Source organism: Thamnophis sirtalis, unplaced genomic scaffold (assembly GCF_051295495.1).
Source record: "Thamnophis sirtalis isolate CommonGarterSnake01/CBP01778 unplaced genomic scaffold, rThaSir2_p1.2 scaffold_2, whole genome shotgun sequence".
Taxonomy (NCBI): domain Eukaryota; kingdom Metazoa; phylum Chordata; class Lepidosauria; order Squamata; family Natricidae; genus Thamnophis; species Thamnophis sirtalis.
Genome location: NW_028261382.1, coordinates 51,757,084 through 51,781,454, shown reverse-complemented (window position 1 = coordinate 51,781,454; position 24,371 = coordinate 51,757,084). Strand labels below are relative to the sequence as shown.

Below are 24,371 nucleotides of genomic sequence, written 5' to 3'. Positions count from 1 at the left end.
CTAATCTCTTATATCTCTATCTATCTATCTATCTATCTATCTATCTATCTATCTATCTATCATTAGTTCTATCTATCTATCAATAGTTCTATCATTAGCTATATCTATATCTCTCATTAGCTCTATCTATCTATCTATCTATCAATCATTAGCTCTATCTATCTATCATCTATCTATCTATCTATCTATCTATCTATCTATCTATCTATCTACCTACCTATCTCTACTATCTATCTATCTATCTATCTATCATCTATCTATCTATATCTATCTATCTAATCTCTTATATCTATCTATCTATCATTAGTTCTATCTATCTACAGTACATCTCTCTCTACTATCTATCTATCTATCTATCTATCTAATCTCTTATATCTCTATCTATCTATCATTAGTTCTATCTATCATTAGCTATATCTATATCTCTCATTAGCTCTATCTATCTACAGTACATCTCTATCTTCTATCTATCTAATCTCTTATATCTATCTATCTAATCTCTTATATCTATCTATCTAATCTCTTATCTCTCTATATCTATCTATCTATATCTATCTAATCTCTTATATCTGTCTATCTAATCTCTCTATATCTATCTATCTATCTCTATCTAATCTCTTATATCTATCTATCTATCTATCTATCTATCTATCTATCTAATCTCTTATCTCTATCTACTATCTACCTACAGTACATCTCTCTACTATCTTCTATCTCTCTCTCTCTATATCTATCTATCTATCTATCTATCTATCTATCTATCTATCTATCTATCTATCTAATCTCTATCTCTCTATCTCTCCATCCGTCCATCCCCTCTAATGCCATGGCTGAAAAGCAATACAAAAAGCAAAGAGTCTTTTCTTTTTTAATATATTTAATTCATTTTTTTATTTTGTTTATTAAACTTATATGCCGCCCATCCTGCGGACGGCATGGGCCAAGGCAGGGAAAGGGTCAGGAGGGACCACGAGGCCCATCTTCCACTCCGCTCCTCCCTCCCTCCCTCCCTTCGACGCCTCGGCGGCCGCGCTGACAGAAAAAGGGCGGGAACGCGCCGGCCCCTCCCCTCCTCCACCCGCCCCTCCCACCAAGCGCGAGCCGGGGGGGGGGGGGATCGGCGCCTGCGCGGCGTGTTCCCGCGCCTGCGCAGTGCACACTCCGCCCGCCTCTCCCGCCCACCGCCTCGGCTGGCCTCCCCTGGCGGCCTCGGGCCCTTTCTTCCCTCCTTCGAGGCGGGGCGGAGCCGGCCGGGAGGCTTCATTGTGCGTCCGGGCGCCGCCGCCGCCTCCGCCAGCCAGGCCGGGCCTCCTTCTTTCGGCTGCTGCCTTTCCTCGCTCCTCAGATAGCCGGCGCGCCGGCGCCTCAGTCCGGCTTCCCTCCGCTGCCGTCGCCGCCGCCGCCACCTCAGCAGCATGTCGGGCCGGTCGGTGCGGGCCGAGACCCGCAGCCGCGCCAAGGATGATATCAAGCGGGTGATGGCGGCCATCGAGAAAGTGCGAAAATGGTGAGGAGGGAGCTCTGCGGTGGGGAGGGGGGGGAGAGTCTTCGAGGGGGGGGGTCTCGCCCCTCCCCCTCACGGAGGGAAACCCCCCCCCACGACCCGCCTTTCCCCGCCTCAGAAGCGGCTCTGGTGTGTGTTCCCCCCCCACCCCCGGGACGCTGGACTACAACTCCCATCGGCCCCTGTTGGGGCTGATGGGAGTTGAAGTCCTCCCCACTTGGGAAGCCTGGATTCCACCTCCATGTGGGGCGACGGGGGTGGGGGGTGGGGTTGCTTCCCTGTTCGGTTCCTCCTGTATGGGATTTTTTTGGGGGGTGGGGGGGAGCTGCCCCACTCACGTGGCATGTCCAACACCCCCCCCCAAAAAAAACGCATCCACGTGGCTTCCCTCTGGGTGCCGTCCCCCCCCCTCCATCTCCCTGCCCCCCTCTTGAGCCTCTCTGCTGTCCAGCTGATGGTCCAAGGGAGGCCAGGGCTGGATCTGGCTGCCTGGGTCCTTTCCTGAAGGTGCTGGACAGCAGTTTGGATGGCCTCCGAAGGAGGGTTGGGGCGGGCAAGGATAGTTGATGCGCAAAATATACATTGCAACGCTTATTGCAAAGCCTCTCAACTATCAAACGACAACCCGGCCTTCACGTGGTGCCCCCCACCCCCGTTCCCACCAATCGGGCTCTGTCGACCCTTGGGGCTGGCGTCCCCTTGGGTATATCTAGCCGAAACAGCTTCCATGGATCGCCGTATCCATTCAGTGGTGTCACATTTCCATGGAAGTCGCCTATACCCACGATGGGCGAAGAGGCGTCAAGTACAAGTCTGAAGGAGACAGTCTGTCCCCAGGCTCCCCCAGTGGGAGGGAAGATGGGTAGCTCAGGGTTGAAAGGAGAAGGAAGGGGTCCTTGGTGCTCTGTGAGCCTTGGTGGCTTTGTTGCAGGCGTCTTATGACCTGACTAAGGAACATCATCAGTGTTAGGAGGGCGGGGGGTTTGTGGAGTGGAGGAAGAAGAAGGGGAGGAGGAGAAGGAGGAAGGGCGGAAAGAGGAGGAGGAAGAAGAAGAGAATAAAAAGGACTGTGGGGCCCTCGGTGCTTCCTGAGCTTGGTGGTTTTCTTGCAGACTTCTCATGACCCAACTAGGGAACATCATCAGTGCTAGGAGGCAATGGGGTTTGGGGAGGGGAGGAAGAAGAAGGGGGGAGGAGGAAGAAGAAGAAAAAAAGGACTGTGGGGTCCTCGGTGCTTCCTGAGCTTGGTGGTTTTCTTGCAGACTTCTCATGACCCAACTAGGTAACATCATCAGTGCTAGGAGGGTGTGGGGTTTGTGGAGTGGAGGAAGAAGAAGGGGGGGGAGGAGGAAGAAGAGAAAAAAAGGACTGTGGGGCCCTCGGCGCTTCCTGAGCTTGGTGGTTTTCTTGCAGACTTCTTGTGACCCAACTAGGGAACATCATCAGTGCTAGGAGGGCGGGGGGGTTGTGGACCGGAGGAAGAAGAAGGGGGGGAGGAGGAAGAAGAGAAAAAAAAGGACTGTGGGGCCCCTCGGTGCTTCCTGAGCTTGGTGGGTTTCTTGCAGACTTCTCATGACCCAACTAGGTAACATCATCAGTGCTAGGAGGGTGTGGGGTTTGTGGACTGGAGGAAGAAAAGGGAGGAAGAAGAGGAAAAGGACTGTGGGGGCTTTGGTGCTTCCTGAGCTTGGTGGTTTTCTTGCAGACTTCTCATGACCCAACTAGGTAACATTATCAGTGCTAGGAGGCAATGGGGTTTGTGGAGGGGAGGAAGAAGAAGGGGAGGAGGAGAAGGAGGAAGGGCGGAAAGAGGAGGAGGAAGAAGAAGAAGAAAAGGACTGTGGGGTTCTCGGTGCTTCCTGAGTTTGGTGGGTTTTCTTTCAGATGTCTCATGACCCAACTAGGGAACATCATCAGTGCTAGGAGGGAGTGGGGTTTGTGGAGATGAGGACGACGACTGTGGGATCCTTGGTGCTCTTCGAGCCTAGTGGCTTTCTTGCCAACGTTTCATTATGCAACCTGGGGAGCCTCATCAGTGTGACGGAATGTAGAAAACCTCACACTCCTGCACTGATGAGGCTCCCTAGTTGGGTTGTGAAATGTCTGCAAAAGAGAACCAAATTCAGAGAGCACTAAGGATCCCACAGTCGTCCTCTCCGCAACCCCCCTCCTTCCCTTCTAGCACTGATATTGTTCCTTAGTTGGGTCATGAAATGTCTGCCAAACAGCAACCAGAGAGCACCGAGGACCCCAGTCTTTGGGGGTTTTTTTGAGAGGGGAGGTTACCGCCCAGGTATATTGGGATCCTCTCAGCTGCCTACGCTGAATAGTGAAGGTGGGGCTTTCACCACCCAAGAGATACTTAGTCATTAAGGTGTGACTTCTCTACGTTCTCTATGAGTTGTCCTGCTACCTGCCATAGACCTGATGTGTCCTGTTCCATTTTCTCCCTCTGTAATTGTTAGCTTAGGATATTCTTTAAAGTATTACGATACAATATTCTTTTGAGAAATGCTTTGTTCTTTTTCAGTTCTCTGCTTCCAGTCAAAGCTGCTTGCTTCTTGTATTGTTCTGTTGATTTAAATTCTGAGCAGAACCAGAAAGAGAGGCTACTTGAATTTGTCTGTTACAATTAGATTGTTGTAACCTTGGTAAACCCATCCCTTTTTTATTGAAGGTTTTCAGCGTGAAACGATTGCGTGCCTTTGAGAAAGGTTGCATGGCTTTCATCGTGGAATTTTGCGTGGCAATAATGGAACACAAAATGCAGTGAAATGGTTATTCAGACACAGTAAGCAATCATAGTGCAGTTTGGTAGTTTTGGATCAGGTGACACCTTAAAATGTTCTTCAAGAGAAGTTTAAAACAACTTCATTCAGTTCATTTCATTTATGCCCTTGCACAATTGATTCCAGTTCTAAAATGGCAATTTTTCTAGGAGGTTGTTAAAAGCAAGTAGACCTTAAGAGAAACACTTTCTCTTACAGAACAATTGATTATCGTTTGTATGTATGTATGTATGTATGTATGTATGTATGTATGTATGTATGTATGTATTTGAATTGGAAGAGCAATCTTGGGTTGTGCAAGGGATCAAGGTGCTTTCCCACAGACACTCAATGAGCTCATTGAGAAACAGGGGAGTATTGACAGTGCTTGATGCTATGCTGGTTTTGCATGGTACTTGATTCCCTGTGATAAAGAGAAGGAGAAAATGCCAATCTTTCTCTCTTTCTGCTTAACAAACAAACTGGGAAAACTTTTGGCTAGTGTTTTCAGTTGCTATAGTAACCGTGAGCAGGTGATCCTTCTATAGTAGCTCATTCCTTCAAAAGGAGACTGTGATGATCCTGACATTTGAAAAAAAAAATTCAAGCCAGGAATTTCTCTCTGTGTGCAGGGACATTGGGTTTATTTCTTCCTAATGAGTCAACCAAACTGTTCGGCTTGTCTTCTCGGAGGACAAAAGACCAGTTATCTGCTCGTAAATGTTTAATGAAGAATTGATGAGAACTGAAGAAGCCCACCCTTCAGGTTACTCAGAAATTCAAGCATAAAATTGTGGACAACTACTGAAGTTGTGATATAGCATCATTTCGTTTTCTTACCGGACGTGATGAATTTTAGAGTGTTTCCTGTGGTGGCCTATATCAATTTCTGTGTGCTTGGACATTTCCACAAGTATAATATAAGTCAGTGGGTACAATTTTCATGATGAGGTGTTAGAATTGCTTGGATCAAAGCTGTATTTAGAAGCAGTTAAAACTGCAGAGTGCTTGAGTATTTTTTGTAGGTGATGAATTTTCCATCTGCAATAATTACAAAAAATATATATTAACCTTTACAGATGGGAGTGATGAGTTTATAGGTAACTCTTGTTCCCCCTCCAATTATTTTGATCAACTGGGTGACAACGTAAAAGAGTTGGGGATTGTTCGTATGCTCCTTTTTTGGGGGCGGTGAATCCTTGGGACTTCCTAATTAGTATAGCTCGGAGTTTGGGCTGTTGCCACTTATTCTTTGTTCAGTTGGCAGAAGCAACCCGAGACGTTTCATAGCTCCAGGGCTGGGGGTTTACAGATCCAAAATAGGATTATTGTTTCATAATTCCAGTCCTTCTCAAGGGAAAAGTTAAAGGCAATGGATTTGAAGACACAATACTGTATAACAGACATCCTTCATGGGAAATATTTACATCTGGCAACAGTTCACTTGTCTGAAAACTTGGGAACCAACAAACCATAAATTTTCTCATGTATTTTCCCCAGTATCCTCCTACATGCTGATTGACCCAGCATGTGGCTTGATGACTTATGATGGCAAACCAAGATCGTTCTTTAAACTCTTATTCAACAGACCTCACTCCTTCTAAAAATTCATTTTAGATGCTTACTTTAAACACTCATCTATAGTGTATTTTGAAATGAAATCCGCGACAGAATATTCCTGTTAAATACAGAGAACCACCAGTCTGTATGGTATGTAAGGCAGACATCCAGTTTAAAGAGGAAGAAAACCTTTATGCCTGTTTTGCCCTCTTCTAAAATGGAGCTTAGTCACGAGGGTTTACGTGATCTGTGTAATTACGTGACACATTGCAACCCTCAACGGGGGAATTTAATTTAAAATGAACGGTGGGCTCATCCTGAATGACATGGTTTTGTTTGGCACCATCTCAGACAAAGGTGATGCAAGCTTTGCTTTGTATGGGTAGCCCGGAAGCCTGGAATATTTAAGATAGGACTTTACCACTGGTGGTCTTAGGAAGTTGTGAAGACCTGAAAAGTGAAGGGATTGAATGTGTTAATAACGTTCTTCCGTGGTGACTGGAAAACATATTGAGCGAATGCTGGCCATTTTGAAATGCCCAGAATTGAATTGAATTGAATTTATTGCATTTATATGCCTCCCTTTTACCCAAGGGGACTCAGGGCGGCTCACAATCCAAGTCATGGAAGGGGGTACAGATAAGGAGATAAAAAAGACGAACAGAACAATACACAATTGATGACACAGTACACAATACACAGAAGATTCAGTGGCCATGTTTCTTTGAGATGTTGGATGGCTTGTTGTGTTTGCTTTAGGTCAACTGTGGAGAGCTGATAACATTGCTTCCTTTCTTGAGTTTCTGCTGTTAAGGAGAATTAAGAAGGCTTTCAGGAAAGTGGCTTCTTCAACACTAGTCTAGTCCAGCCTCTGGTTGAGCCCTACAGATGTACTGTGTCATCCCGCTTGTTTAGATGAAGATTTCGGGATTCTTTTATCTTGGAAAGGCATTTTGTACAGATTTCTTCTGGATCAGTGTGCATTTCTGGAGCCACGTTTAGGGAGGCAGGGTGGTGCTGTTCCACCTTCTGTTTGCCAGATGGCTCTTTCCCTCTTTATTAGATTTATCTGCTTGACATATAATGAAATGTGGGAATGTGAAGTCCTTATCTTGCAAATATTTGTTTTAGCCCAGCGTAGATGCTGATTGGGTATATTTTGAGACGTGTAAGTGATTATATACCTTTTACTTCGTCTGCAAACCCAACTGTACGGGGGAAGCCGTGTATTTAAACCCCGTTAGAAGGTCGTGTTTAATATCTGATTAAATGATATTGATGTGAGTGGTAGATTGATCCAGGAAATTAGAAATTCTTAGCATTGTCTGTTAACATGTTTGCATAAGAGATGTTTACCACGATTCACCTTGTGCCAGATACTCAGAGAAAATTGGTTTTATAAAGCAGAGCTGCTTGCATTAATGCACCTCTAATCCCCCGAATTAGTATTTCAACAATACTGCTGTAGGTGATCTCGCACAAAGACTCAGAAGTCCCTGATGCACTTTTTGTTGCTTCCTTCTGGTTTTTTTGGGGGGATCAAAGAAATGTCCTTGAGTGTCATTTATAGGTCTTTGATAAAACCAAATAATGAGGAAAGAAAAAGGTAATTTAAAAAAAAACCCTGTCAACTGGCGGATTTAAACAGCAAAAAAAGTGTGAATAACTGGTGGAGAAAAAGAAATGAATGTATCTGTTAATAAATAAAGGGGATCCATTTAACAACTGCAGTAGTGTTTGCTTAAAAAGGTAGTAGTAAAATTGACGAGATTCATTTAACAACCTCCTTGCTTAAGGGTGGAAATTCTGGTCCAGTTGTGGTCATAGATGAAAGGCTCTCATTTTATGAAGGTATAACTGAAGTTCCTCCTACTTTATGTCCTGCTGCCTCCCCCTGGGGACGTGAGGCTTATTCTAGCTATGCCTTCTCTTTGTTGCCTGCGCTTTGCGCAGAGGCTTTGCGACCATCCCTGTAACTAATGTTTATAATTTTTGCCACCTCCTAGGGAGAAGAAATGGGTGACAGTTGGCGACACATCCCTTAGGATCTACAAATGGGTGCCCATAACAGAGCCCAAAGTAGATGACGTAAGTATGAACGTTTAGAGAAGACAACTATTTTGCCAGCGTAAATAACGTTGCACTTGAACGTTAAGCATCCTTTCCTAAAACCCTTTTTTTTTTCACGTGAAACTTTGCCGCGAAGCCTCAGTTCTCGTGAGAGCAAAGGAAAAGCTTTCCTCTCCCTTTTGTGGGAAGCCACACGCTCTTCAGCTCAGCCTCTTGGGAGTTGCCGATGACATCATGTAAAAGAGTTCAGCACACCTGTCTTTGCCTTAGAGCAGTAAACATTACGGTGCACCTCGGCGCAGCTGCTGCATTTTCCACCCATCTCGCCTGCTGGGGTGCCGCTCAGAGCCAGGCGCTCCCCGGCATTAAATCCCGGCCCTGCAATTTTTGCCATCTGCCTCCGACTGATGGGAGCTTGCCTGACCCTCCTGCTCTTATTCCTGAGCGAGCCTCCCTTGCGGTCATCTGCGTATTCTTTCCGCTCAGCGGGCTCTCGGTGTATGGAGAGCATTGAGAGCGGTGCAGCTGGCACTTTCTCCTAGGAGACCAATTACGTCACCTTCTAATTGCAAGAGCCGCATCCTTCTCCATGCATGGTTCTTTCCCCCCCCCCACACACACAACGGATGCTATTGTCTTTCTCTGCCGCTTTTATCTTTCGCAATGGCGCTGGGGGTGGGCAGAAGCTGGCCCTTAAGCACCCAGCGAGGTTTGGGGTTCCTGGTCGACCCAGTTACTACCACGACTAGCGTGGATATGAATAAGTGGTATTAAACACTGGATAACAAGTAGACAAATCTTAACACATCCTTCGGATTGCATTGCCCTGCATAAAAACATGCGAATGTCGTAAAATGAACACGTAGAAAGAAGCCGAAACATAAATAGGAGTTGGTTTTTTTTTGAAACTGTAATGATCATAGTCAATATTCCTCCGGGTTCCGTCTACCAGCCAATGCCATCTGGCTACTACCCGGGGGAGGGCCTTCTCTGTGGCAGCTCCGGCCCTTTGGAACGAACTCCCCGCGGAGATTCGGACCCTCACCTCTCTCCAGGCCTTCCGAAAGGCTGTTAAAACCTGGCTGTGTCGGCAGGCCTGGGGTTGATGAGTTCCCTTCCCCCCTCGATCTGTGTGGCTGTTGGTTGTTTTTAAATGCCTGTATTTGTAGTTTTTTGTGTTCCCCTTTCCCTCCTTGGGTTTGTGCGCTGCCCTGAGTCCCGCTGGGAATAGGGCGGCATATAAATAAAATTAAACCTAAACCATATTCCATTTTTTTTTAAAAAGGTTCCACCTTTCTCTTTTGAAATCAAATTTAAAAAGGCAGACAAAACTAGCCAGCAACAAGATGGTTTAGATCAGCCCAGGAATGGTGGCTAGGAGGCTTCGGCCTCAGTGGAAGAGCCTCACTTTCAGCCCAAACTAACCATCCTCCTCTCCTCCCGCCCCTCAGAAAGCTAAGAACAAGAAAAAGGGCAAAGATGAAAAATGCGGTTCTGAGGTGACGACCCCAGAAAACAGCTCGTCTCCTGGGATGATGGATATGCACGGTGAGTGAGGCTCTGTGTGTGTGTGTGTGTGTGTGTGTGTGTGTGTGTGTGTGTTAGTGTTATCATGCTGCTGATGCCAGCCAGCATGTGGGAAACGCTAAGCCTTGCTAAGGAGCAATCTTGGGTTTAGCTTTGAAAAGCAGCATTTGCACAAGTCCAGAGTAAAAAAAGGCACCATGGAGGCTAATGAGTCTCCTGCTGATGATGATGGCACTTTATTTTTCCTTAGTGTTGTAATCCCAAAAGCTGTTTATGTAAACTTAATTTTTTTAAAAAAAATAAACCTTGGTTTTTATTTGGTCTTTTTATGTGAGGATGTATTCCTGCGTGTTTCTTTGCCCCCCGCCCTTTCCTCAGTATAAGCCCAGTAACCAGTGGGATGAGAAATGGGGAACGAAATCCTCTGGGATCCTGTGTGGCTCCAGCTTCATGACGGTTGCATTTCGGGAACCTTTTAAAACTTAATTTTTTTCCCCCCAAAATGTTCATCTCATCTAAGAGGAGGTTTTGAGACATGGGGGCGCCTGTTGTCCCCGGGAAGTCTCCAGCCTGATAAAGTTGAACCCGAGAAAGAAAAAAAAAAATCAAGATCTTTTTTTCCCTCTCCTGAAGCACGTGTTTAACATTTAAAGTGAGTCATTACACGTTGCCATGGTTACCCTCCGTGGAACCTGTAATTTTCCCGTCCTGGATGTCTCTTCCGAGAGGAGAAATGGGGTGAAGCGGCAGCTTTTCTTAGCATCGCTCAGCCAAGTGCCTGAGTGGATCCTGTGAGGTCAGCAGTTGCGTCCTGGACAGTTTTTCCCTACCGGGACCAACCTTTTGGACGGCAGTCAAAGCACTTTGGACACTGAACGTCTGAACTGGCAGCGCATCTCTCCTTCGGTCAAGCCTTGAGTTTGTGAAATGCGGATTTGCGTGGCACTCAAACCGGGCGTTTATCTTGGCCAGCGTGGGGTCGAAACCTCACGGCCTGGATTTTGTGCGTGCTGATCTTAGTATAGTGTAGCCTTTGGTTCCACCACAAAACCGCGCTCGACTAAACCGCGTAGCTGACGTCATCAACAGGGCGACAACAGCGCGGAGACAGACGCATGCTGTAAACACTAAATCTAAAATTAACCCCTAACCCTAAACCTAAACCTAAACCTAAACCTAACCCTTAACCTAAACCTAACCCTTACCTTAAGTTGAATCGGCTTGCTTTCAAAGCGCTATTTAAAGCGCCCTTCTTTCTCCGCGCTGGCTGTTGTCGCCCTGTTGATGACGTCAGCGACGCGGCTTAATCGGGCGCGGCTTAGTCGAGCGCGGTTTTGACGGGTCACGGTAGCCTTTAGGGTCCTTGTGCATCGCGTCTACGGCGAAATTGGTTATTTCTTCACTGAAATCTCCTGCCTCTTTGACCGAGCCGGCCTCTTTCGTTTGCAGATGACAATAGCAACCAGAGCTCTCTGGCTGACGCTTCCCCCATAAAGCAGGAGAACAGCAGCAACTCCAGTCCTGTGCCCGAACCGATCTCCGCGGGGCAGGTGGACGGCCCTGGCTCCAAGCCGGACGATACTCCGACGGATGCAAAAGAAGAAGCCGGCTCAGAAGGTAACGGTGGAGTCCCTGGGGCCCTTTCCCTGCAAAGAGTCGGCAGGCAGGATGTATGGTTCAGGCCGCTCCTCTTTTATGTTCTGTAGATCAGTGTTTCTCAACCTTGGCAACTTGAAGATGTCTGGACTTCAACTCCCAGAATTCCCCAGCCAGCATTCGCTGGCTGGGGAATTCTGGGAGTTGAAGTCCAGACATCTTCAAGTTGACAAGGTTGAGAAACACTGTCCTAACCACTGCTGGGGAATTCTGGGAGTTGAAGTCCAGACATCTTCAAGTTGCCAAGGTTGAGAAACACTGTCCTAACCACTGCTGGGGAATTCTGGGAGTTGAAGTCCAGACATCTTCAAGTTGCCAAGGTTGAGAAACACTGTCCTAACCACTGCTGGGGAAATCTGGGAGTTGAAGTCCAGACATCTTCAAGTTGCCAAGGTTGAGAAACACTGTCCTAACCACTGCTGGGGAATTCTGGGAGTTGAAGTCCAGACATCTTCAAGTTGCCAAGGTTGAGAAACACTGTTGTAGATGATCACCTCTTGGTGTTAACTCTCTCCTCTTTAAAAGCAGCCCCCACCTTTCCACCACACTAGAAACCAATTCTCCATTCAGTGCCGCCTTTATTCTCGAAAGACATCTATTTGATCTTATATTCTTCATCAGTCGAGTCACGGAGACCGTGTGTTGAGATCAAACATTTGCCATCCCTCTGATAATTACTTAGTTGTCAGGTTGAAGAGCGAGCCGGACTTTCAAGGCCGGGAAATTTATTAAAAATGGAGTTTCACAACCGCTCTTCCTAAGGGATTAGAGCAGTGTTTCTCAAGCATGGCAACTTTTCCAAGCAAGTTTGGTTTTCTCCCCACCCCAAAATCTTGAAAGACACAACAGGAACTTTGTCCAGCATACAAACTTGTCTTTATTATTAGGATTTTGAATTCTGGATCGCAAACTACTAGCTTGTGAAGGCTGGGAAAGGAGTTACATTCGCACTTTGCATCATTCCCTCTCCCGCAAATTACCAGTATCTCTCTGTCCAAATGTTTCCAAAGGGTTTTAAATCATATTATGTTTTACCTTGTCTAAAACTGGTCTCCAACTGTGGCAACTTTTAAGACTTGTGGACTTCAATTCCCAGGATTCAAAGCTGGGTGAGGAATTCTGGGAATTGAAGTCCACAAGTCTTAAAAGTTGCCCAGGCTGGAGACCCCGGGTCTAAAACTAAAGCTCCCTCTAGTGTTGGCTCAAAAGTGTCCTAGTCAGCCGAATGCTATATAATACAATTACCTCCAATAGACCGATTAGATCCCACAGACTAGGCCTCCTCTGAATTCCATCCGCCAGCCAATGCCGGCTGGCGACTACCCGGAGGAGAGCCTTCTCTGTGGCTGCTCTGACCCTCTGGAACGAGCTCCCTGTGGAGATTCGAACCCTCACCACCCTCCAGGCCTTCTGCAAAGCCCTCAAAACCTGGCTGTTCCGACAGGCCTGGGACTAAATAGCAGTAGACTTATATACCGCTTCATAGGCCTTTCAGGCCTCTCTAAGCGGTTTACAGAGAGTCAGCATATTGCCCCCAACAATCTGGGTCCTCATTTTACCCACCTCGGAAGGATGGAAGGCTGAGTCAACCCTGAGCCGGTGAGATTTGAACCGCTGACCTGCTGATCTAGCAGTAGCCTGCAGTGCTGCATTTAACCACTGCGCCACCTTGGCTCTCTAAAGAGCTTCCCCCCCCCCCCCTTCGAATGGTATGGTTGTTGTGTGCTTTTAAATTGTGTATTGTTTTGTTTGTCTTTTTATCCCTTATCTGTATCCCTTTCCCTAACTTGGATTGTGAGCTGCCCTGAGTCCCCTCTGGGGAAAAGGGCAGCATATAAGTGCAATCAATTCAATTCAATTCAATTCTGCTTTTTCTAAATCCTCTGGTTAAGGGAAAAAGTTATGTGAGCAAAAACTTCTTTTTAAAGTGCTTGGCGCTTGCCATTGGCAATTTTTTTGTTTCTCCCTCGCTGTCCCGCAGAAAAGTAATCTTTAGAATAAGTATGTCCCATCTTTTAAAGCAAAAGCGTCTGTCTTCAAAACTGCAGTAGCAGTAAAACTCAACCGATGTCTCTTTAATTTCTCCTTAATCGGGTGAACAGAAGCGAATTGAAAGCACCAGAAGGTCGGATGATTTGAGAGCTGTTTTCTTGCCATTTTTTCCCTCCCCCAGATGCATCTGATGAACAGAATTCACAGTCTTCAATGGAGAATTCCATCAATAGCTCAGAGAAAGTTGAAACAGAGCCTTCAGCGGAAAATGACACAGAGACATCTAAAAACTCTCAGGTAATGAAAAGTAAACCTCATTTTTATCCCGCTTTCCTGCCTCTCTCGTTTCAAAGTTAAACTGTAATTCTAAATCCATGGAAGCCCTGAGACACAACCACTTAGCTAATCAGCTGTCTGAAATAATAGCTGTGAGGCTGAAAAACAACCTGCTGGCTGGGGAATTCTGGTAGTTGAAGCCCACCCATCTTAAAACTAGCCAAGGTTGAGAAACACTGGATTAAAGCGTCCTCTGTTTCCTAATATTGAGTGTTAAAAAACTGGAAAGATTTGTTGTGGCCCGCCAGCCAGTCCCGGGGGCTGAGGAAAACTCAAGACGAGGGCTCTGCGTCGGAAGCATAGAGGGAGCTAGACAGCAGTGAGGCAGAGCAACATCTGGAGCCTGTTCCCAGTGTGCGCATGTGCAGAGCTGCCAGAAGACAAGAACAACTAAGAAAGCAGAGTTGACTTGGGAGTAAAGCCACACCTTGGAGGTGATTGGCCCCTCCCCTAGGAAACAACAGAGGAGCGAATGGGGAGGGGGCTTTGCAGGAAACAATTCGTTTGTTTGTTTGTTTCAAGAGTGAAAAGTTCAGTTTGTGACTATAAGAGACTCTGTGCCAAGTTTGGCCTTTCCCTGTGTTTTGGAAACTAGTTATCTGGCAGCTCTCCAAGCAAGATAAGGTTCGTGTTGATAAATATTCCTCGGAAAGACTATTTGCTAAGCCTGGCTGATTATGAATGAAAGGAATTCACAGTCGTGTACATAAAAGGGTTTTGCCAATACCCGCTTCATGCTTCTTAAGGAAGCCTGAGTCAGAACAAGATTAGTTAGGGAGGGCATCTGGAAGAGAACCAATTTTGATCAGTTCGTTCTGCTGTTTCCTTCATTTTAAAATTCTATTAAGAGAACCTGAAGATTGGATTAAGGTTACGCGGATGACGTATTTTTTCCCCCTTTCAAATCTTTAAATGTGATACCAGCAACTCCAGTACAAGAAACGGGTAACCCTTTGATTGTTTATAGCCCTCATAGACTATCATGGGTGTTATTCTGACACGCTTGGGAGAATTTTCGGAGATTTCTTTAAACACTCAATTGTGATAGAGAAGAGCCACACAAATAGCTGTGCGCAATGATCTTCCGGTGTGATGTTGTACAGAAATAAATTCTGCGATTTGGAAAAAGCATGCGAGTAACTGTGGTCGGACTGAGGTGTCCCACTTATAGGGGTGTCATTTCCTTTTTTCGTCTGTGTGTCCTGAAATGCAAAAAAAATAACCGGTTGATTTGATTTGTTGCTAATGCTAATTCTTTTTTTCCCCACCTCTTGTTTCTCCCTCTTTCCCTGCATTAAGGACTCTGAAGGCGTGCCACCTCCCAAAAAGATGAAAATGGAGGCGCCCTCTCAGCAAAACATGGATGAAATATAAACTTTAGATTTTATTTTCTTTCCCTGGGCGGTTTTTATGTAAAGGTACATCAATGGGCTAAATTGTTGAACAACCGTTGTACATGAGCATCTTCTTCTTCTCCTGGACGAGGAGGGAAAACTCCTATAAAACTTTCCAAGTTACCAGGCGGAAAATCCGAGGAAAACCAAGCGAACGTTTTAATCTCTTCAGACACTGAAAACTTTTTTTTTTTTCCTCCCTGTGAAGCAAAACTGTTGAGCATTTAAAGTTACTGTCTCCGAAATGGTTAGAGTAAACACTCAGGAGGGGTCGACGCACTGTTTCTAATGTCAGAATTACAATTATGCTGCTGATGTATTATTATTTTTTTTTCCTTTTCTCTCTCCCATTCTCTATTTAACATTATAAGATATTTAAGAATGGTACAGGTCAGGTATCCTCTTCACATGTGAAGTTCACTGTTTCTGATGTGATTGTCTCTCTCTCTCTCTCTCTCTCTTGTTTTGGGGTTGGTTATTTTTCGTGCCTTGTGTCCCAAAATGATAAAAAACAAAACAAAAGCAGGGCTAATTTCTGCAACTTCTCCTTTGCAAAGTGGCCTGTTTGTACAATGCCATATAAAATAATGTTCTGTTTTTTTAAAAAAACAAAACGCAAATTCTCTGGTGCTTAATGTCCTGATAAAGAGATACGTGAGAGAAATTAAGCCATTTTCACAGTTGGAGGGCGGTGGGTGCGGAATAATGCTTGGTTTTCCTGTACCTCCAGGGTTCACTTCCTTTTTTTGAATGCAACGTTTCAAGTATACATTTTCTTAAGTAAGTCAACCTTCTCCTACACTACCTTGGGTAGTCCCCCAACCCCCACCCCCAAACCACCTTGGTTTTTACAGACTTTTCATAATGGAATAATGCGTCTACAAGGCTGTCCAATGTGGCCTTCTTAAGATTGACCGACACGTTTCTGACGTTCACTTAAAATTAGGGTTTCTTCGGTTACAAAAGCAAATTATGCGTTTTAAGGACTTGAATCTGGGAATCCGTACTTGAGCCTCCTTTTGGCTTCGTTACAAACGGATCCCCAGCGCATGGCAGGCGCAAGTTTTGAATAGATCTATTCTCCAATCATTTTTTTAAAGATTCGACTGGATTTCACCGTTTTGTTCTCTCCCCGAGATGTTGACTGTCGTCCAAACGTTTGTGTGTACCTTTTTTTGAGGCTCCTTTCGTCTCAAGATCTGCTTGTAAATACAGCGTTGTGATTTCCGGAGTCTCTCGTTCAGACAGATGTGTCCCGTGCGCACTTGACCTGGCCACAGAAGCTGGCTTAACGTAGCAGCTGAAAAGGGCAGCGTGGGCCTACGCATTTGGGGTGGGTCTTATGCCAGTTGCCGGGGGGCAAAAACCTTGTGGAAATCAACGCAGCGTCAATCGCAACAGATTTGCACTTTGTCATTTTCCAATGGGGCTACGTTGGGGCTGGGCTTGCTAAGATTACACACAAGAGTTTTGCAAACTTTTTAAGACCCGGATAAGCTCCTACAGCTCCTTTGGGTAGGTGGGAAAATTCTCCGCCCGTAGGAGAAATCCTTAAAGTAAAATAAAAAGCAACACATGGGAACAGATGCCTTTTATCACCACAGCTATAAAACAGTTACTTCTAGTTTGCTATGGAATGAGTGGGTGGCTTTTTTAAAAAGGAAAAAAAAAAATAGCTTCCAATCCAGACACTTCCTTAATAATTGCTTGTTTGAAAAATACACATTTCTGATTTCTCCGACAGTGGAAAATGGCTTTAGTTTTGGCGACTGCATTGCATTTGCAATTAATTATGGGGGGAGGAAAAAGTTGATCGAAGTGAAGTGGTCAATTCTGACCTTCCATCAAATGTTTGTAGAGGCGTTAACCGCGTAGAAAGAGGCCATGCATTCAAATTTGGGAAGATCTCACTTTTGTGTTGAAATAAATATTTGCATCTCATCAAAACTAATTTTTTTTTTTCCTTGCAAATTATTCATGACAGCAGCGTGCTTCTTAGAAAGTCTCTTCGTGCCCGGATGACAGATTCGTTAACTATCCAAAAGAGACGTTATTTATTATTATTTGCACAATATGCAGAATTAAATGCTAAAGTGATACGTTTTTTTTCCTCTTCTTTTCTCTCATTGGTGTATCTGCTTCAGACATGGCGATGACTGGTTAAATCGCAGCTAGTATGGACGTGACGTTTAACCGGGTTTCGTGGGGGTTTTCTCGGGCGGGGCGGGGGGCATGCCAACTGATCTATGAAACAGACAAATATATATTTTTTTGAACTTAAAAATAAATTGTAAATTATGTCGCTTTTAATCGATCACTGAAAACAGGTCCATGGCTCTGAAACCTCCCCCCAATATTCGCTGTCTATAGAAGCTTTCGGTTTTTGTGGTTGTGCTTTAATGTGTGTGTGTGTTGTTGTTTTTTTTACAGTTTCCAAGGAAGCAAATAGGCGTTTCTTTTTAAAAAATAAAAATAAAATTTCAAAGCTGAATCCTGTACTTAAATGGATAAAGCATATATAGATATATAGATAGATTATATAAATAGCACTAAAATACCTCAACGATTTCGTTTGGTTAGAAATGATCTATTGGCATGGCTGACATTGTGATAAGTTTAGTGGTAAAACTGGCTTCTTTGATCTCTTCCCCTGGCCCATTGCGGCTGATTCCCCGCGGACTTTAGGTGGAATTCTGCAGCAGGAAGAAAAAAAAAATGCTCGGGAGTTAAACTTTGAAAGAATAGCGGTCACTTTTTGTCCTTCCACAGCTCGGAAAAAAGAAAAATCAACCCAAACCAGCATCTCCAGAGCCCTCAAATATGATGATTGGGACCTCCACCCTTAACCAAGGCAGCTAAGCAGAGAGAATGGAGTTGTAACAGATTATTTCCTGTTAAATGTCTGTCTGCACCATTTGAACTGCGGTGGGGAGACCAGATATGCAGAATTGTACAATAGGTTTAAGGTTTATTAGATTTATATGCCTCCCTTCTCCCAAGGACTCAGGGCGGCGTACAACATTGAAACGGTGTCTAGATTGTGTGTTTTGTGTTTCATTTCGAAGTGCCTAATTAACTACAGGCCCTTCGGTCGCCCAGTTGGAAAGTTGGAAAGTTTAGGGTTGAGAACCAGCTGTGTGTGTCTGTGGAAGAGGGTCTTCCATCTCTTCAGACCCGCTCCCAGGTCCAGCTTCTAGGTCTGCCTTTACTGGGGACCATTAAAGCAACTGGTTTTGATTGCAGATCCTAAGTGTGTATGTGGGAGGGGAAGGGAAAGAAATATTGAGATTTTGCATCACAGTGACTGGAAATCCTCACGTGAATAAAAACAGTCATCCGCCAGGCCTGCGGTGGCAGGGGCGGGGGGCAATTGTGTAGCCCCCACCGTGGCGGGTCATAGCCCAACATTGGTCAGAAATACAGTGCAAAGCGTTCAGACGTGCTTCCTAACTAACCTACATTCATGTTATTTTGGCCCTCGAAGTAGGTAGGCGTAAGCTAGCAAGATAAATGAACCGACTGATTCTAGATGGAAGCAGGTAGATACATATTCTTTTTTTTATAGCCCCGAACCTTTTGTTTCTGAAGCTCATCACGTTTTTTTGGAGGGAAAGAATTGTTAAAACATTCCAAAAAAAGTGCGGGCACTTTTAACAACAACACAAAACAATGAGGCAGCATTAAAAAAAATTTTTTTTTTACTGGCTTGTGTGTGGATGGGTACCGCGAGGGGCTAGCTTTACTTCGCCCCGAAACATGGATGGTTCTTTACACAGTATCTGGAGGCCCTCTAGCGAGGTGTAAAAGGATTTGGTGGGTTCTGGTTTTCTTTTTTCTTCTCCTTTTCCGTTGATTTTTCTTTTTTTTAAAGAAATACCTAATCGTTTTTTTTCCCCCTTCCCACCTTCAATGATTTTGTGTGTGTTGTACAGCAGTATAACTTTTTCTCCCACCCCACTTATTATTCCATCAGTAGCTATGGTTTGTACAATGTACAATGATTTCATTTAGAAAAAATAAAAACTTAAAATTCCGACAACGCAGCGTGTGACTCTTTTTCATTACGACCGTCGTTCGGGTCACTGTTGTGGGTCAGTGTTGTGGCCCACCAGCGGCCAGTGGAGCTGGCATCAGATTCGGAGAGTGAGGAGGTTGGGGAGGGAAATGGGCCAGTCCTGGAGGCTGGGGAAGGCTTGGATGAGGGCTCTGCGTCAGAGGCAGAGAGGGGGACAGGGCCGAATGCCAATTATCAGCTGCCTTCGGAGTCGGACATCAGTGAGGCAGAAGAGCAACTGGAGCCTGTTCCCAGTGGGACCCTGAGATGGGCTGCAGAGCGCTTGAAAGGGAGATTATAAAACCCCTGTGGAGTTTGGGATCCTTTGGCCACCCAATGAGGGAGGCTGGGCTTACACACACACACACACCGCCAGGCCTGGCCTTTCGGGGTGGGAGGCTTCACCTCGGTCCAGCCCCAGCAGGGGATTCGGAAGAGCCTGATCTGGATCCCTCGTTATGTCTTTTGTGTCTCTGTGAGTGTATCTCTGTCTCTCCATGCCTCTGTGTGTTTGTATATGTCTTTGTGTTTATCTGGTGTGTCAATCTCTATCAGTGTGTGTCTGGGTGTATCTGTTGTGTGTGTGTGTAGAAATGTGTGTATTTGTGTCTGTGTGCATATCTGTTGTGTGTGTGTGTCTGTGTATATTTGGTGTCTATATCTGTTGTGTGTGTGTCTTTGTGTCTGTGTATATCTGGTTGTCTGTGTGTATATGTGTTGTGTGTCTGTGTGTCTTTGTGTCTGTGTATATGTGTTGTGTGTGTCTTTGTGTCTGTGTATATGTGTTCTGTGTCTGTATATCTGGTGCCTGTGTGTATATGTGTTGTGTGTCTGTGTATGTCTGTTGTGTGTATTTGTGTCTGTGTATATCTGGTGTCTGTGTGTATATCTGTTGTGTGTGTCTGTCTGTGTATATCTGTTGTGTGTATTTATGTCTGTATATGTGTTGTGTGTCTGTGTATATCTGGTGTCTGTGTGTATATGTGTTGTGTGTCTGTGTATGTCTGTTGTGTGTATTTGTGTCTGTGTATATCTGTTGTGTGTCTGTGTATATCTGGTGTCTGTGTGTACAAATGTGTGTATTTGTGTCTGTGTATATCTGTTGTGTGTCTGTATATATCGGTTGTGTACATCTGGATGTATCTAGCAGCGTGTGCCTTTGTATTTTGTGTTGATCTCTGTGTGTGTGTATCTGTGTCACTGTGCATGGGAATTGTGTGTGTGTGTGTTGGTGCGTCTGTGCATCTCTCGCTTTGTGTCTGGGGGGGGGAATCGCGGGGCTCAGGATGCGTGGCAGGGGCGGGTGGGCGGGGCCAGAGGGGAGGGAGACGCCCTCGCCCCGCCCTCTCCCTGCGCGCGGGGGCGTGTCGAGGCGGCGGCGGGGCGTTCCCTCCGGGGCCCCGCCCACCCGCGAGGGCCGTGGCGGCGGCAGCGGCGGTTCCTCGATGGCCTCCGGGGTGTCTTTGCGAGCCGGGCCGGCGCCCCCCCTCCTCGCCGGCGCCGTCGTCCCGCGGCGTCCCGGCCGTCCTCGTCGTCGTCGTCGTCGGCGGGAGCGAGGCGGAGGCGGCGGGGGCTCGGCGCCGGGGGGCCCGTCGGGGGCCCGGCCTGGTCCTCGGGGGCGCCGCCCAGATCATCCACTCGGGCCACTTCATGGTCTCGTCGCCGCACAGCGAGCACCCGCCCAAGAAGGGCTACGACTTCGACACCGTCAACGAGCAGACCTGCCAGACGTACCGCTTCGGCGGCTGGGCCCGCAGGGAGGAGGCGGAGGCGGCGGCGGCGGGGGCCCGGCGGGGGGCAGGTGGGCCGGGGGGCGCCGAGGGGGTCCCCGCGACGGACGCCTCAGCATCGACGCCTCCCTCACCAAGCTCTTCGAGTGCATGAGCCTGGCCTACAGGTGGGCAGGGGGCGCCCGGGCGGGAGCGGGGAGGGGGGCTTCCTGGGGTAGCAACAGCTGGGCAGGGGGATTTTGGGGAGGGGAGATGAGGCGGAGGGGCTGGGGAGGGGGGCACAGAGGGGGATCCTGGCAGGTGGGTGAGGGTCTTTAGAATAGCGACAGCTGGGCAGGGGGATTTGGGGGAGGGGAGATGGGGAGGGAGGGGACAGAGGGGCAAGGGGATCTTGGGAGGTGGGTGAGGGGCTTTAGAGTAGCAACAGTGGGGCAGGGGATTTGGGGGAGGGGGAGATGGGGATGGAGGGGACAGAGGAGATCCTGGGAGGTGGGTGAAGGGCTTTAGAGTAGCAACAGCTGGGCAGGGGGATTTGGGGAGGGGGAGATGGGGAGGGAGGGGCTGGGAGGTGGGTGAGGGTCTTTAGAGTAGCAACAGCTGGGCAGGGGGATTTGGGGAGGGGGAGATGGGGAGGGAGGGGACAGAGGGGATCCTGGGAGGTGGGTGAGGGGCTTTAGAGTAGCGACAGCTGGGCAGGGGGATTTGGGGAGGGGGAGATGAGGCGGGAGGGGACAAAGGGGATCCTGGCAGGTGGGTGAGAGGCTTTAGATTAGCAACAGCTGGGCAGGGGGATTTGGGGAGGGGGAGATGGGGAGGGAGGGGACAGAGGGGATCCTGGCAGGTGGGTGAGGGGCTTTAGAGTAGCGACAGCTGGGCAGGGGGATTTGGGGAGGGGAGATGAGGTGGAAGGGACTGGGGAGGGAGGGGACAGGGGGGATCCTGGGAGGTGGGTAAGGGGCTTTCTGGGGTAGCAACAGCTGGGCAGGGGATTTGGGGAGGGGGAGATGAGGCTGGAGGGAGGGGACAGAGGGGATCCTGGCAGGTGGGTGAGGGCTTTAGAGTAGCGACAGCTGGGCAGGGGGATTTGGGGGAGGGGGAGATGAGGTGGAAGGGACTGGGGAGGGAGGGGACAGGGAGGATCCTGGGAGGTGGGTAAGGGGCTTTCTGGGGTAGCAACAGGCTGGGCAGGGGGATTTGGGGAGGGGGAAATGAGGTGGGAGGGGACAAAGGGGCAAGGGGATCGTGGGAGGTGGGTGAGGGTCTTTAGAATAGCAACAGCTGGGCAGGGGGATTTGGGGGAGGGGGAGATGAGGTGGGAGGGGACAGAGGGGCAGGGGGATCCTGGGAGGTGGGTGAGGGTCTTTAGAGTAGCAACAGCTGGGGAGGGGGATTTGGGGAGGGGGAGATGAGGTGGGAGGGGCTGGGGAGGGAGGGGATGAGGGGATCCTGGAGGTGGATGAGGGGCTTTAGAGTAGCAACAGCTGGGCAGGGGGATTTGGGGAAGGGAGGGAGGCAGGAGACAGAGATCATAACTGCAAGGGGGGATCCTTGGAGGGGGTCTTTGTGGCAAGAAGGGGTTGAGGGATTTGGAGAGGGGGGGTGAGGGTCTCAGGGGAACAGGAGGGGACAAGGTGTCAAAGTTCTTGAGGGGAGGGGGCTGCGAAAGCCCAAGGGGTCAAAGGCCAAAGGGGGGGGGCAGCAGTTGCTAGAATATAGCAAAAAAGGTAGCTGGGATATCGCTGGAGAGCCACCCACAGATAAATCATTTAAAAAAAAAAAAAAAACCTTTCCAGCCCAGATTGAGAGTCGGGGGTCTCTTCCCCCCCCCTCCCCATAATTATGGGATAAACGGTCAGCCGGTGTGAGCTGGTTTCCGAATGCCCCAAATGTGCCCGTGTGACCTGGGGTGTGTGCAGCTGTCAGAACTGGGTCATAAGTAGCTTTGGGGAGAGGGGGGAGACACAGTTTCTGAACTGTCGCTAAGCGAGGACTGACTTGTGTTGCTGAAACAAAGAGTGGGACTTGGAAACTCGCACCTTGTGGCCATTCCCCCCCCCCCCACACACACCCTTTCCTTTTTGTTCATTTTTTAACACTTGTGGGTTTCGTTGCTATTGTCCTTTCTGTTCCTTCTGCTGTGGTTCTGGCTGTTGTTTAAGGACGTGTTGATATTTAAGTTGCCTTTACAAGCAGAATAAATTTAAAATAAAGCATTTGCATGCCCTAAAAAACCAACAACAAACCCTCCTCCTCCTCCTCTGCATTAACCGTACCCGTAAAATGCAATTTTACAAAAACGAATAATTTTTTAATTAAAAAAAAAGCCACCGACTGGGTTCGTGGCTTGCAACAGGGCTGACGTCGTGCGTGGTTTCACCCAGCCAACAGCTGAAAAGTACAGTTTTCTGCTCTGGTTCGAAGTGGGTCCCAATATTAAGGAAGCTGCAATTCACAGAATAAACCTTTTTAAAAAAAGCGCATGATTTACGACGTGGGATTTTGCTTCCCTTTCCACAAATTGCAAGAAATGTTTTCACACTTCAGCAATTTGCAGAGGGTTCCGCTCTTCGAATCGTGGCCAGGAAAATAGGAGGAAAAGTAATTAAGTGGGGAGAAAAAAAGCTTGCTGGGTGAGATTGGTAGCCAGTTGAGGGTTTGGTAGTCCTTGACTTACAACACAGTTCCGTTTAGTGACCACAGTTACGACATCACTTAAATAAGTGAAATAGGACCATTTTTCACACACACAGGTGACCGTCTCCATGATCAGGTGATTTCCATCCGGGTGTTTGAGGTCTGGTTCATATTTATGACGGCCGCCGTGTCCCGTGTGTGTGTGTGTGTGTGTGTGTGTGTGTGTGTGTGTGTGTGTGTGTGTGTGTGACCCGATCTCCTTTTGCGACCACTTTTCAAGCAAGGGGGAACCACAGATTTGCTCAATAACGGCGTTGCTAATTTAACTAAGGCTACCATCCGCTTATCAGCTGGGGCGGGAAACGTCCATACCGTGGGGGCCAAATTCACTTAACCAATGTCTCACTTAGCAACAGGAATGTTGGTTGTATGTCGAGGACTTAGCTGCATTGTGACGGTTTAGTGCAAGGATTTAGTGCAAAGTCGCTGCTATTTTTGGTGATCTGTTTCTTTCCTACTTACAACTAAATTTATGGAGTTTAGTCAACCGGTCAAAGATGGAAATAATCCTTCTCCGGTTCATTGAGAGTACCTTTTCCTGGATCTTAATGTTTAGAGGTCAACTTATGGCTGGAATTGATCTCGGAATCACGGTCATGCCTGCCGTTAAGCGAGTCGCAATCTGACGGCGCCCAGTTTTGCAAAGCCAATGCCGCCGCCGTTAAATGAATCCATTATCCCGAATGGCTGATTTGTTCTTGTTGTTCTTGTTGTTGTTCCGGTCAGAAACAGGAAGTGAACACCGGTTCGTTTTATTTTATGGATTTGGTATTTAAGAAAGTTTATAGCAAAAGAGATGCTGCCAATGACGGCCACGGGGCACGCTAAGAACGGATGCGCGTGCCCAAAAATGTGACTGCTTGGCTCAGGGTGAGGGGAGCGACGTCCGAAGGTGGAATCCGGATCGTGAGTCGCACCGGGGGGAGTTCGCCGTCAGCAGGTTGTTGAGCCAGCGGCCGTAAGTCGAGGGCCCTCTGTATTCTGGATCTTGTTAATGTTTCGGTAAAGAAGTGGTTTTCCCTGGACGTCGGCCGCGTTCCTAAAAAAGCTGCTTTATCGCCTCTTTTGCTCCCCTGCTCAAAATCC

The 24,371-nt window shown here is 47.4% G+C and overlaps 2 protein-coding genes across 2 annotated transcripts in view; both read left to right on the top strand.

Annotated features, from left to right (window-relative positions):
• Positions 1–1,222: 1,222 nt before the first annotated feature.
• Positions 1,223–15,421, top strand: BCL7A (BAF chromatin remodeling complex subunit BCL7A). The gene is made up of 6 exons (XM_087705501.1): positions 1,223–1,507; positions 7,839–7,920; positions 9,354–9,450; positions 10,879–11,046; positions 13,259–13,374; positions 14,713–15,421. The coding sequence occupies exons 1-6, from the start codon at positions 1,416–1,418 to the stop codon at positions 14,785–14,787; spliced, it is 630 nt and encodes a 209-aa protein (XP_087561627.1). The 5' UTR covers positions 1,223–1,415; the 3' UTR covers positions 14,788–15,421.
• Positions 15,422–19,319: 3,898 nt separating this feature from the next.
• Positions 19,320–24,371, top strand: part of MLXIP (MLX interacting protein) — a 36,112-nt gene continuing 31,060 nt past the window's right edge. Inside the window, 3 exon segments of the mRNA XM_087703470.1 lie at positions 19,320–19,336; positions 20,277–20,605; positions 20,608–20,758. Coding sequence (XP_087559596.1) covers positions 19,320–19,336; positions 20,277–20,605; positions 20,608–20,758 — 497 coding nt within the window.